Below are 15,820 nucleotides of genomic sequence, written 5' to 3'. Positions count from 1 at the left end.
TAACCTAAATGTTAAAAATTTATGGTAATGTTTGTTTTAAACATTAAGCTAATCTACAAGATATAATCATTTTAAAGTCAAACAATTAAATATTATGTATATATATGTGTGTGTGAGTGTGTGTGTGTTTTAGGGGTGAATTAAGGTTGATTATATGGACATCTAGTCATTAACACAAAATAAACCCCTTGAGGGTAGTAGACCTGTTCACCCAGATGTTATTTATTTATTTTTTATTATTATTGGCGATAATGACCAGCTGACTGTAAATGAGCACTTACAAAATTTCCTCCAGAAGTACAACTTCCCTCTAGACTCTAGAGAGAAGAAGTGAATATGAAAGTCTCATTCAGCTGCAGTAAGGACGATTAATATTATTTTGGTTTGACATTGAGAGTGGTAATTGGCTTCTTCCTCTTTTTGAATCTTGGGTCATGATTGTGGTTAAAGTCTTGCAAGTTGTAGTAATAACTAACTGTCCAATGTTACCACATGTCATTGTCCCTCATGTTAGCATATGTGTTGGTATGTTCTGTTACTAATAATGATCAACTTTGCATAATATATAAAGTACCCGAGAACCCAAAAATGAACTTTTTTCCACATCTGCCAATGACAGGAAAATTTCATTATTTTATTAGGCATACATATGCATGTCATATAAATGGTTTGGTGTATCAAATATATTTATACCAGCACAGTGTGAAGATCTGACACAAATCTGGTGAGGATCCCAAGAACATTGTATAAAGAGCTGGCAACACGACCATGACAAAATTGGTATCATTGTACTCTGCATGAACAAAACGCAAAAGCCATAAACATCTCAATTCACAATTTGTCACAATACATAAAAAAAGGTGCACTGGAAAAATACATAATTTTACATCAAAATGGCCTATGGTCAATATGGCCGATTGTGGTAAATTTGGTATCACTGTGCTCAGTAACCTAATCTAAAGAGACATAAAGTTATCTACTGTAAGAGTCTCATGATTTCTTCATATTTCAACTGTGGGTAAGAAAAAACTCCACAAAAAGGAAGGAAAAAACTTGCGAGGAAGCAGATTCATCTGGATGAACCTGTCCTCCTCTAATATTACAGTATAATTGCTCATAAATATCATCTAAGGTGTGTATAATACAAGTATGTTTTAAGTAAGTAAAGTACTGTACAAACTGTAAGGACAATGATTACATTGTAAGGATTGATGGCTATGGTTAGTGAAATCCCTCGCTGTCTGGCTGGCTGTAAACTGTAGATGGTAGGTGTACGTAGATATATAGTCTTTTGAAATCCATTCTTAACAACAGGAATATAGGGCTTGGCAGCAGTAAATGGTCTTTGAAGTCCATCTTCCAGATTGTAATGATGTATGCGGTGTTCAGTCCACTGTCTGGATGTGGCTTGCAGTCGTCACTCAGCAACATATAAGGGGAGTGAGATGCGAGGCTAAGCCTGGAATACAGAACTTAGTGACCTTGGGATGGGTTTTCCAAAGTAGAAACATAGAAAAACAAACAGATGTGGAAACAGTTCTCTTACACTGAAGTAATTTCTTACTGTGATGCAAAACTGCTTCCGCATTACTCCACTCTTCAGTGTCACATGATCCTTTAGAAATCATTCTAATATGCTGCTGCAAATATTGAACAATTATTATTTGTGCTTAATCATTATTAATGTTTCTTATTATTATCAATGATGAAAACAGTAAGTACTGATATTTTTGTGGAAACCATGATAATCTACCTTTCAAAAGTTTGTGGTAAGTAAGATTTAAAATACATTCAATGTTTTCTCAACATTGATAATAATCAGAAATATTTCTTGAACAGCAAATCAGCATATTAGGAAGATTTCTGAAGGATCACGTGACACTGAAGACTGGAGTAATGATGCTGAAAATTCAGCATTGATCACAGGAATAAATTACATTTTAAAATATATTCACATAGAAAACAGCTATTTTGAACTGTAATAATATTTTACAATATTGCTGTTTTTTATTGTATTTTTAATCAGATAAATGCAGATTTGGTGAGCAGAAGAGACTTCTTTCAAAAACATGAAAAAAATTATATTTGATATTATTTTAAAATAAAATTAATTTAATATTATTTTAGTACTCTCATATGCAGCAAAAGAAGTTAAATATATTTCTTTAATAGCAACTCTTTGAATAGTTTTTGATTTGACAATGTTAATGTATTTGGTCTTGGAGACTGGATGCTGCTGCAGACTTGCTACTGCTAACACACAGACAAGCTGTGTAAGATATGCTGCTGGTGCATAAATAGACATACATAAATCTCATAGGCAAGTGGAGCTGGGGGAGGTGGACAGTGGCAAAGGAACGTACTGGAGGACTAGCCTCGAGCAAACAATGAACCAGACTATTTGAATATTGAGAAGGCAATCTCATTAGCTGCTGGATTAGGCCAGTAAGCTTGTGTCATGTAGCAAACTATGCAGATTGCATTGTAAAGCCTGAAAAAATTGCATGCCAGCCTACGCCCTCTAGAGTTTCATGTCTGAACTAGATGTGTACTTTACAGTTTAAGGCTATAGCATTAGCATAACTTGATACTAGCTTGTCTAAAATTCTGACATCAAATGACCCTTTATGTAATGAATATTAATTGCAATGTAAAAAATGATTGTGATTTTAACAAAATGCTACTGTGAAAAACTATTTGGTTTATAGAAAATTTCCGTATTATATACGGTTTTTGGAAGTGAAAAAGCATAACTCTTGTTTCTTCTTAGTTTTTCTTTTTTTTTTTTTCTAAACATTTATGTACATTAGGGTTTTATGTCACATAGAATGTTGTTAACATGTTGAATGTTGTTGAATGTGCTTTCAGCACCATACTCACCATACTTCACCTCTGTCCAGATCCGTGCCTCTGAATCTTAATAAAGACTGTGTTTGTATTACTTACCTGTCTGCTTCCATCTGTAACATGACATTCATGATGGTGTTTAGTGTTTGTGTGAATGACACTGTGGGCACCTCCTATGTATTAGCATTGTCCTTCTCAGCTTTTGAAAAAACTGCTTGTGATGAGCTTTGATTCATCATGTGACTCTCAACACCACTGCGTTTGGTGGTTTTCAGTGTATTTCAAAGGTACAAAACAGATATTAGTACTTCAATAGGTTGGTAAATTAACATTATATCAGTTAATGAAATATGTTTTTACTTTAAATTGAAGTTAAATCTGTAAAATGTTGCTATAGACAGTAAACTAAGTGCTGTCCCTTAAAACCTAAAATGTTGCTACCGTATTTTTACGGTGAAGTTCTGGCAACCACAGCTGCTGTTTTTTACCGTAAATTTTACAGGGATTTTTTTTATTTTAATTTTTTTTTTTACAGTGTGTGTTTAGTTTACCTATCAAGGAATTAAATTAATTGACCTGTAACTCACCTTTAATTGTATACAGGTGATTAGCATAAGACATCAACTCTAACTTTAATCAAATATCTGTCCCAGAAGTCTCTGAGGCTCAGACTGGCTCTGTGGCTCTAATAAGATTACGAGACCCATCAGAGAAAGTAGACATCTTTGTGAATGTCTGAAGGCATCAGAGCAAATACAGCAAAACAAACCCACCAACAAAAAGCATGGCAGGATCCTACAGGCTAAGATGAGCTACTGTTCCTTATGCTGTGCTTGATAAGGATATATGTTACAGAAAATACACTGCCATTCAAAACTTACTATTCATTTTAAAATATATTAAAATATAAAATGGTTAAATTAAAAATAAATAAATTTTTACTGTATTTTTTGAAAAAAAAAAAAAAATACAGCCTTGGTGATCATAAGGGACTTCTTTTAAAAACATTAATCATACTAATCGCAAACTTTTGAATGGTATAGTGTAAAAAAAAATACTTCACTTATCACTTAAATAGTTAAGAATTTAAAGGTCACTTTATTTGACATGTATTCAAGATTGGCATGATCTGTTATTTTCTTCTGGAATATATACTGTTTATATTCCAATAACCATATGAATAAATATGTAATGCAAAGTATAAAATGCTTTAATATAAACATTTGACACATTTTAATAAACAGTTGCTTTTCTTGTCCTTTTATGAGATTCATTTATATTGATCAACAAAGGTTGGACATAATAAAAAAAGTAAATAAAAATAAGTACAATTTCTGTAATTTATATTTCTTTTAAGATAATAAAAATGAGATCTAACATCTGTGTCATCACCTGATAAAAGTGATTTCACAAGAAAGACTTTAGCACAGACTTTAGAAAAGACATTAATACATTAAAAAAATTAAACATTAAAAAATTAAAAATTTAAGACATTAAAAAAATACACATTTGTGCACAAAGTGAAAACTCACAGCAACAAACAAAAGATGTTATTGTTCATTTTAAGTATTCATATATGCTACATTCATGTTATTCTCTCTTATTTATCTGTATTTGCTGTAATTGCAGTATACACTTCATTGATGCTAAAAGGCTTATATATCAGAGCAAAGGAGAATTGAACTGACTCAGCTTTCAATATATATCTTTAAATGTTAAATCATTGCCTTGCATATGATTAGGGTTTTTATTAATCATGTTGCACAATTGTAATTTTCAATTCCAAAGTGGCTGTTCCACACTTTCCATTTACTTCCATCATACTGGTTAATAATTAAGGATAATAATTAAGTATTTAAAAGATAAAGTAAACTATTATCTCAAACTTTTGCAAAGATTTTTTTTTTTTTTTTTTTGATTATCTTCAGACTTAAATCAGACTAAAAAAGAAAATACAATCAGTCAGTCCCATCAAGTCTTTCACAGTTTCACAGTGTGTACACTGATTCATTCTGCATATAGGATATACAATGAATCAAACATTAAAGTTGTGCAGTGCAAATTTTGCAAAACGTTCAAGAGTTTAACGTTTTGGACAAGCTATGATATACCACTGTCCTACACTTTCTTGGAAATGACATTTACAAAACAAAAGAGACTTCATGCTTTTTAAAAGGGAATAGATTGTTGGCAAGATAGCTAAAAAGCACATGCTAAAAGAACACTACTGTACCTATTTCATGCTTCATTTCTTCTGATGTAACTCCAGACCACGGCATATTCCTTATTTATATACTTAAACAGTTATCAGTATTGCTTATCCAACATCTAATTTGTTAGCTTCATGCATCTGCTAAAAATGATACTTAATACACTTTTTGATATTCCCAAGTTTAGCATAACAATTTCACTTAACTATTTTCTTTAACTTTGTTGAAGTTTATCTAAAATAAAAGAGACAGAGTTATGAGGCAGTTAAAAAACAAACAGTGCAATACACTTGTCATCCTCCAAGAATTCACAGACAGTGGAATTTTGGTTATTTTGCATTCGTCACTATTGCTATATTGCATGTTGTCACATTATTAAAAGCACAACATTTTATCACAATAACAGGCTACATAGTAAATAATATAAACAAAAGTAAATAATTATAGTAAAAAATACAACAAAAAACAAGTCGAAAAATTTATATTCAGCATACATTTCCAAATGTACAATTACCAGGTTTATGATTTTTAGAAAGATTTTTAAAATGTGGCTTCAACAGTATGTGCAAGGTGGTACAATTTTACTAATTGTTACAAAAGCAAAGGGCCTATCCATAAAACAATAGTTCATCATTCATGATTCACAAAATCATTCATAATTTGTCACATGTGGAATGCAATAATTCTACTCAGTAATTTTACACAGAAATTCATTCTGCTCTTGTTCATGAATGGGGCCCATTGTTTAAATCATTATAATCAGTTTTGTCTTTTGCTTGATTGACTGACATTAAAATCTGACATATGATTTGACAGATGCGAGAATAACACAGACGGCAGTTGTACATCTCACAAATACAAATAGGGTACAACGGGGCTAAAGGCACACCTTAATAAAAAAATGTGCTTTTCACTACTCTCAAAGTGTATGATTGCAGGGAAAATATATATGTTTGTATTGAACATTGATGGAGCAACAGACTTTGTGTGAAAATAAATCATAAAAGTGGTTAATTTTTCAAAAAAAAAAAAATCATAATTTTTTTAACTCTTATAAATGTATGAGGTGGTGAGGGGGGCCTTTTACCCCACACATGCGGTGAAAGGGCCCCCAGCATGGGGTAAAAGGCACACAGTATTCATACAAATACTTTAGCTAAAATAATATGTTTTTAATAATGTCTAGGTTAATACTTGTTCAAAAGAATCACTTTAGCAAAGTTTGTACTATTTTCTGTTTATTTTGATAAATAAAATAATTCATTTGTGTTCAATAAATATACTGTCATTAAAATAGGCCTATGTTAATATAAAAATATATTTAAAAAAAAACAGAAACAAAATTACTTTAAAAAGTAAAGATTCTGAAAGCATTGAAGGAGATCCCATGATATTTAATATAGATTTACAGTAGTAACAAAAAATTATATTTTATTATGAAATTATAATATATTTTTTAAATATGATTGTTTCATTAAATATGGGTATTATCTCTAAGATGGATACCCAATTTGATATATGATATTTGCCATCTGAATCTAACCATGTCACGTCAACAAATGGAAAAGTCAGTCAGCTATTCATTATCATGTTAATTATTGTGCCTTTTGCCCCAACAGCATTGGCGCCTTTTACCCCAAATACCATACTTTTACATATTCTTCCGTTATTTAAAAACTGTTGCTTGAATTACCTTGAACAAAACTGAAAATCATTAAGAAGACCTTTGTCTGAAAATACAAACATTAATTTAATAGATTCTCATTTGCTACTTAAATCAACAACATTTTAAAAAACGTCAAATATTAGATCAAACGACCTCAGAATCAAGGATCAGACAAATTTGCACGTGCATTTTGGAAAGCGGATATTTAGGAAAGTGTTGTGGCAAGTTTTTGCGCCATCTGGTGGTTTAGAGGAAAATAAAATCAAAGGCGCCTTTTGCCCGCGGCGCCTTTAGCCCCGTTGTACCCTATATGTTGATTTAGATGACTGTACAAAAAAGACATAGAAAAAATTGACGACTGATTTTATTGTGATATACTGGTATATTCAATTACACGTAAGCTCCATTTATTCATTAATGTGTTGATTATTAAAGTCGAAATGTGTAATTCTTGTTCGAAATAATAGAACTGCAAAAATAGGGAGCCAAAGCAGCAGCACACCATATGAGGACTGCCCACTAGGTTATGGCTCAGACAACATAATAAAGTACTTTAACATAGAAAAAAAATACACTCTTCATCTTTAAAGGTGAAGTATGTCGTTTCTGCAACACTAGTGGCACCTAGCGGAATTACAAAAATAATGTGTTTCTTCAAACAACCTTACAAACGCCCCTTTTATGTGCTGTGCCTTCCATAACTCAAACATCACAAACCGCTCTTATAGGTGCTTGTTAAGGTGTGTCTCAACAGGTAAATGTTGGCTACTTTCAATAAAAGGTCCAACACATTAAGAGTACTTTTAGTTGTGTTGCTATGTCATGAGTAAGCGATGGAGTAACACTCTGTCTAGAGCGAAAGCTAGCATCTTGCTTATAATAAACCAATCCAACATATCTGCACTGGGTGCATTTTTGACATGATGCTGTCTACACCGGACACATCTAAATAAACGATATATACCAGTACATTTATCATTCTGAATGGGTGCATGATGATGCTGTGCTACTGAAGAGTCTACTGTAGTACATTACTCTAGCTCTGCCTGCTACAGTATCCATGCCCCAAAACTTTTAGCCTGCTACAGTAGCCATGGAATCTCTTAATGATTTGATGGAGCCTGGGAGGCTCAATGTTTACACTTTTTTTTTCGGAAACCCATGAATGGCAATATAACTGTAGTCAATCAACAATAAACAAGGGCCGTATTCACAAAACATCTTAAGGCTTGCCGATTTAGGAGAAACTCTTAAAAATAATGGGCGTGTCAGTCCTAATTTTAGGACTCCTAAATTTTTGCTCTAAGAGTATTTCACAAAGCATTCTAGCCCTAAAACTAGCTCCTAAATCTGTGAAAAGCTAGGAGTAGTCATGAGGACTCCTAAGTCACTAAGACAAAATCAAAAAGTCCTAAAATGGCTGTTGGTGCCAATACGCCTTAGCAATCCACCCAAAGACACTGTACACCATTGAACGAATAGTGATAGAGCCTTGGGTGCTGAGCCTTTTCTTCATAAATGCATTACATATTTTGATTTATAGATACAATAAAATGGCAAAAATAAATCTTTAATAAATAAATAAATAAATAATAATGCCTGATTATTAACAGTTGTAATTCACACTTACAAATGATCAAATAGAGTAAAAAATATATATATAATAAGCATATTTGGCGTGCTGTCCAAGGGGATTGAGGGCTCAGAGCTTGGAATTTTGCCCAAATCCAGAGTTCTCCTTGTATCACCAGCCAGCCAAGAATGAGGAACGGGTTGGCGGAGAGATGCAGAAAACTGTCGAGGTAACTATGTGAGTCGCTCTCGTCTGTGTATATATACCTCCACTCAAGCTGATTAGATAGACCGTTTGAATGTGCTCCTCTAAAACTTTGTTTATAAAACATAATTTGTCACTTTAATTCTGCAATCTCTCGAGATGCAAACATGTAAGAGGCGGACAATTAGCTGAACATATACTAATTTAATTAGTGACACTTAGCCTACATTTTAAAACCTTTATTTGTATATGGCAACATGATACCTCATTCTCACAGACACAGACTCCTCCCCATCAGCCAATCACTGTGGCCATAGTCCATAGCAACGAGGTCAACCCCGCCCTTTCTCTTAGCTTAAGACTTCTCTCTATTCCTTAGTAAAAGTTGGTCTCAGCAGTTTTAAGAGAAAACTCTTAGCTAAGAACTTTTACTGCCATTTAGGTGAACTCTTAATGGTAAGATAAAATGTTTTGTAAATACGGCCCCTGGTTAAGAGAATGTATTTTAACATAACAAATCTTGCATACTTCACCTTTAAAGTAAAATACTAGTTGAGGTCAGTTTGGCTTGGACTTCTTCCCTTTAGCCCACTGTATCAGACATGAAACTCAGCTAGGAGAACATTTCATCCTTTTCTGAATCTGGAGAGTCCGGCCTTGATATGTCAAACAAGTTCGAAGATCCTGAGGTCTTTCTGTCTTTGAGAAGACGGAGCATCTCTGCAAGCTGCGCTTCAAGCGCGCTCATTCTGCTGCTGAGGGAGTGAATGTCTCCTTGTAGCTCCTGCTTCAGTTCCGTAAAGCAGGTCTGAAGACTGTGTTCAGGAATGGGGTGGAACATTCGTTTCCCCTCAGGCTGGATAGGGCTCCGATCCTGAGGGGTTCGAGTGCTACCGTCACCCATATTATCGAGTCGCAGGTCACTCTTAGTGATGCCGCTGTCGCACGAGTCCGTCTTCTTGAGGGACAGTTCATCTTGCAACTTAGTCCTGTCTGGTAGCATTTCCATGGACTCTGCTTTGGACACAGGACACCAGGAGAGATTAGACTTGGCTGTGGCATCTTTAAACCGACCCCAGCCTTTGTTTTTGAGTGGTTCTGCTGACTTATTTCTTGTATAGTTTCCATTAGGAGCCATGGGAGTGTAATTTTTTGCTCGACATGATGATGATGATGATGAAGTGGGTGAAGACGTAACTGGAGTGGCTGGACTTTCAGTGACCGTGATGATGCTAGTTGGCACCATAGTCTCTACTCTGCCTTTCTCGACATCCTGTTCTCCTTGACTTGCTCGCTCTGCCGCCAGACGGGCCTCTTTCTGCTGGCGGAATCGCTGGAAGAGACGCCGCACGGGGTGATCTGGAGGAAGATTCAGAGGGGCTTCATTCTTCCTTCGCAGCATTTCCTCTTCTTCCCGTTTGACATCACTTATTTTACGGAAGACAATCTATAGATTCAAACAAGAGAGTACATGTATATGTATCAACAGTTTATGTGACCAAATTGTAACTCAATAAAAAAACACTCATCGTGGCACTTTCAAACATGGCATTCAAACACATTCAAACTGATTTTCAAGTAAGATGATGATGTCAAACATCATCTGATGATGATCATTATGAAATGCATTTGAATGAGTTGATTGCAACATGAAGGGCAATAAAGGACAATAAAAATTAGCAATGCATCATTGACCCAGAAATTTTCACAGCCCCTGGTCACTGTGTGCTTTCATTGCATCTATCTGGACTTTTCACTCTTGAGCATCTCGAACGATGAGGAGCGAGTCACATGGTTCATTTTGAAGTGTTTGCTAGAAGGGTTAGTCACTGCTATCTTTAGCTTCATGATGCATCAAAATCAGGCATCGCAGAAGCAAGTGTGTACTGATTTCTGAAAAAACAAAACCCATTTATACAATAAGTTGATAAGCATTTGTACCCAAAAGGTAAAAATGATTTTTCCTGGATCAACATGCTTGTTGGTCTTGGTTCCACTGGTCCCATTCATTTCAATGGCTATGAATCCGAGTCATTTCTTAGCTGCCAATAGACCCCCTTGAATTATGTGATCTGCATGCAGCCATTTTTGCACATGGTCACTCGTTTCCAAATACATGTTTGTTGAGCCAATCACCTGAGCCATGTACAGGGTTGTAGACTAATTACAAGAACACACACAGTCCCAAGAGCTTCTCTAATACCCACGTCTAGAGAAAACACATCTCTGTAATAAACATATCGTTCAAATAGTACATGAAATCACAGACGTTGGGTGATAAGAACTGTAACTCAAACATTGTTTAGATAACTACTCCTATCTGAACAGGGCTTTAAGCTCTGTGGAAAAATGTGCCTCTACCAACATTTTTCCAAATCTCCAGAAATGTACAGTACCTATACACAATTCACTGCAGTAAACCACCAATGGGTGGTTTTAAACTAATACATTTTCATATCCAGCTCCATATGTGTAGCTTTTCTGATATAGTAAACTTGCTCGACAGCTCACCTGGTACAACACTGCACTTGTGAAGTGAAGCACTCGGATATGAGTCCAGTGAAACATGAGTCACGATAAAAGAAAAAACTTGCAGAAGCAAGCTAAAATTACATGGTTGCTTCAGCAAATGTGTTTTATCTCATGTTTGCTTCTATTAACACTATTTGTTAGGTTAAGAGACTGGTTTAGTGTGGTAGTACGTTATTTTCAACCCTTTAATCCTAAGCACTACTCAATTGACATATAATTTCTGAACTACCGCAATACTTAAAGGTGCCCTAGAATAAAAAATTGAATTTACCTTGGCATAGTTAAATAACAAGAGTTCAGTACATGGAAATGACACACAGTGAGTCTCAAACACCAGTATTTCCTCCTTCTTATAATAATCTCATTTGTTTAAAAGACCTCTGAAGAACAGGCGAATCTTAACATAACACTGACTGTTACGTAACAGTCGGGATCATTAATATGTACGCCCCCAATATTTGCATATGCCAGCTCATGTTCAAGGCATTACACAAGGGCAGCCAGTATTAACGTTTGGATCTGTGCATAGCTGAATCATCAGACTAGGTAAGCAAGCAAGGACAATAGCGAAAAATGGCAGATGGAGCAATAATAACTGACATGATGCATGATATCATGATATTTTTAGTGATATTTGTTAATTGTCTTTCTAAATGTTTCGTTAGCATGTTGCTAATGTACTGTTAAATGTGGTTAAAGTTACCATCGTTTCTTACTGTATTCACGGAGACAAGACTGTTGTTATTTTCATTTTTTAAACACTTGTAGTCTGTATAATTCATAAACACAACTTCATTCTTTATAAATCTCTCCAACAGTGTGTAATGTTAGCTTTAGCCACGGAGCATACTATCAAACTCATTCAGAATCAAATGTAAACATCCAAATAAATACCATACTTACGCGATTAGACATGCTGCATGATGAACACTTTGTAAAGATCCATTTTGAGGGTTATATTAGCTGTGTGAACTTTGTTTATGCTGTTTAAGGCAAGCGCGAGCTCCGGGGACGGGGAGCACTAGAATTTAAAGGGGCCGCGCAGCCTGAATCGGCGCATATTTAATGATGCCCCAAAATAGGCAGTTAAAAAAAATGAATAAATAAAAAAAATCTATGGGGTATTTTGAGCTGAAACTTCACAGACACATTTAGGGGACAACTTAGACTTAAATTACATCTTTTGAAAAGACGTTCTACGGCACCTTTAAAACAACCAGTGTAATAAATGTTGCCAGATTCACAATCACATTCATCTGTGTTGGAAAAAACTAAATGCACCACTCACCAGACATTTCATTGTAAAAGTGTGGCAAGAAGCAACTTAATACCATTTTGCAGTAATATATCGCCAAAGGTAAAAAAAATTTTCCAGCCTGGGTTAAAAAAAAAAAAAAAACAGTCACTGGTAAAACATCTACCATGGTATAATGAAAAATCTGTGATTTTTGTTATGTCTGTTTAAGTTTTGTTCATGTATTCATGTCTTTTATTTTGAAATTTGTCATGTCAAGTTTGCTGGTTCCTTACCATGTGATTCCCTGTTCCTGTCATGTGTTCCTGCCATGTGGTTCTTTAGGCCCTGTGTACACCTGGTATTAAGATGCATTTTGGTCGATCGGATCATAAGTGCACAATGCTAAAAACAGGTGTAAATGGGGTCTAATACGTTTTGAGCATGTCCACTTTCAACCATTCCCAGAGGTAGTCGAAAACACATTCGACCAGATTGCTTTCATAGTGTAAACGCTCATGTGGTTATTAAATGTGTTCAAACAACAACAAAAGACCGCCTAGTCTCAGCCTACTGACCTAACACGTAAACATTATGGGAAGCGTGCTAGCCAGGCAGGATTTAAACTTTGTTGGCTGGAGATCCAAGTTTGGTTTGAAGACAAAAATGTTCTCTCACCATTCCTGATTTCTAACATGCACTCACCGCATTTGGCAGCTGTCAGAGCAGAAACTAAAGCTGATGCTCTCTGTATGTTTTTCCATCGTCTCCGGACACATTCATCGTCATAGTAACTTCTGCTCCATGACTTACCCGCTCTGGAGCAGGTTATGTTCTACAGAGAAAGTTGATGATCAGCGTCATGGTACTAATAAAGCCTGATTGGATTGGTTTGGTTTTGTCAATCAAAACTAATCCCGTAACCCTGAGTTTGTTCATCATGGTACAGGCCCCAGGTATAAACTGGAATGTGTCTCCCTTGACTACTTGTAATCCGATTGACCAAAATTACAAAGATCTTAATGCCAAGTGTAAACAAGGGCCTTTGTTCATGTGTCATCTTCACATTGGTTCATTGTCTGTTTTTTTTTAATCAGTTCCATCTTTTCATTGGTTCATGTTTATAAGTTCCACTTTGTCATTGCTTGTTGTTTTCTGTGTTTCCCCTTGTCCATGTTTCCTTGTTGTGTATTGTTTATGTATCCTGCTGTTGGTGAGTTTGTCAAGTCTGAACATGTTCAAGTCAGGTCTATTGACAAGTTCAAATTCTCATGTCCATGTCATGTTCTAATTTTGTAATTCTGTTTATCAATAAAACTGCCTTTGGGTTCAGCTCAGCTCGCCTTCAATGAAAGTCTGTTACAGATGTATATGTTGCTTGCAACGTGAATATGCGGAAATGTTTGAAATGGCTAGTTGACCTTGATCATGGTGTCTATGGTTGAATTTCATAATACTCAAGGTCACATTTCTCCCCCAAAACCAATAGAAAAAGGTACCTACTAGCAGGTGCTAACTGGCCAATTATATCCACACAAATCTTGATTCCTTGGATAAGATTGTGTTTGTTTATAACAAGATTGTTGTTCCAGGACCAACAAAAGATGCTGATCCAGAAAACATGTCTTACTTGGCAAAACCGCAGTCTCTTTCTTCAAACAAAGAGGGTATCACATGTTAGATTTTGCTGTATTTGGCCATGCAGTCGTTTGGGTGGCTCGCCAACGTATTAGATTTCTTTAATACATAAAATAAGTAAGCTTGACCAGAGTTCTTGTGGGGAGAAGAATTTATTGAAGGTAGTAGAGTACAGTTCTTCAGCAGCAATGTTACCATGTCAGCCTTCAGAACATCTTAACCCAAAGTTCTGACAGAACTTTATACATGAAGACAAAAGGGTTACAAACAATAGAACACTGTTAGGACCTCCAACAGGAGATCGATCTACCCTGTGATCTGCTCTGAGCAATGCTGTTTCTTTGTCATTCACACCCATCAGTTTCTGTGGGCCATACATCTGTATGGGCCATTTGGTTCACACCTTTACAAACACAGAGTTGATTGCATCTGAGGCACAGTCACAATGTAAATGCATCTAACTAAAGATAATGAAAATACACAATCTTTCACACATACCGGTCTACATCCAACACAAATTTATCTGGGTCTACAATGTGCCTTCAGTTTAGAAGTGATGGTAATTTTCCAAGTCAACATGGAAATGGGAGAGGACTACAATATCCTGCAGATATTTCATGCTGTGTTCATCCAAAATGGTGGACAACAGCTTTCCATACCCTGAGAGAATGATCTCTCATGTTTTTACTTAATTATGAATGAACCTGGAGGCTGAATGAAAGCAAAATCCCTGTATTGCTTCTTTATGTTGGAAGGTTCTTTATTTTATTGTATATACTTTGAGTATTGCTACCTTGCTAGAAGTGTTAATTCATAAATGTGATGAGAAAATAATTGACAAAATATATTAATTGTGAACTACTGCATTACAAGGACATCTCATGAATCTTATCACATCTGATTATTGTTTGATTATTCCTGTTTCTAATGTAGTTGTTTTCACAATTAGGGGAGAAGATTAAGGTATTAAGTTTTGTTGTCTTGTTTAGATTAGATTGATCACAAGGTGTTGGACACTAAATGGTACTACATTTAAATGTAAAACAGAGTAAATTAAGCACAGGCCGTTTAGAACTGGCAAAAGTTTTTTGCAAACCTAATTACAAGCAATATGTCCATGCATGCGGAAGCTGTCCTAATGTGTTAATGATGTTGGTTCATTAATTCATTCCTATCCACAGACTGACTCAGCGAGACTTCGTTTACTTAGCAGGTCACACGGCTGTGCTTCCTGATGAAGCCACTTAGATGCATTGTAAAGTGCAAAAACAAATGGATTTTCTATCAGGTCAGATGGATGACTGTGAGATGTACGGTGGGAGCAGCACTGGACTGGAGGTGGATAATATTTACGAGTGTCATTTTTGTTTGTTTTTTTTTCTGTCAAAGTCGAAGATAATGAGTTTTGGAGGTTAGAGATGTTCATAGTTTATTGCCCAATTCTGAAAACTCTGATGGCAACACTGAACATGCTTTTCTTAATGTAGAATCCTGTTCAGCCAGCTGCGGAGAATTACACTATTTTAAAATAACATGAAAAACATAACATGCTTCATTGATGCATGTCCAAGACAAATACGCATCACTATACAGATACTGAAAGTGCCCTTTAGCATCTATTTATTAACCCATTTTTTTCACTGTGAAACCTTTAACATCAACCAATACCTGGCAAGAAGCACAAAATTATGTTTATGACCATAAAGCTATTTTATTAAAATATATTTATACTTTTGCTGGCTAAAATGTGTCCACGCTTGTGTTCATTTGTAGAGAACAAATAATATAGTGTGTGCATTATATTAAATTCACTCTTTTGTGTTCTATGAAAGAAAGAAACGGTCGTGTGGATTTGAAAGACATGAATGTGAGTAAATGACTAAATTTTCCATATTGGCAGAACTATTTCTTTAAGA

General features: G+C 35.2%; 1 protein-coding gene across 1 annotated transcript in view; it reads right to left on the bottom strand.

Moving 5' to 3' along the window:
* Window positions 1-8,916: 8,916 nt before the first annotated feature.
* The window catches only part of kcnh1b (potassium voltage-gated channel, subfamily H (eag-related), member 1b), a 57,862-nt gene continuing 50,958 nt past the window's right edge, over window positions 8,917-15,820 (bottom strand). Inside the window, exon 11 of the mRNA XM_048168891.1 lies at window positions 8,917-9,947. Coding sequence (XP_048024848.1) covers window positions 9,114-9,947 — 834 coding nt within the window. The 3' untranslated portion in view covers window positions 8,917-9,113. The remainder of the gene's footprint in view (window positions 9,948-15,820) is intronic.

This window comes from Megalobrama amblycephala, linkage group LG2 (assembly GCF_018812025.1).
Source record: "Megalobrama amblycephala isolate DHTTF-2021 linkage group LG2, ASM1881202v1, whole genome shotgun sequence".
NCBI classification, from domain to species: Eukaryota; Metazoa; Chordata; class Actinopteri; order Cypriniformes; family Xenocyprididae; genus Megalobrama; species Megalobrama amblycephala.
The sequence above is the reverse complement of the archived record's forward strand: the minus strand, read 5'-3'. Positions and strand labels throughout refer to the sequence as shown.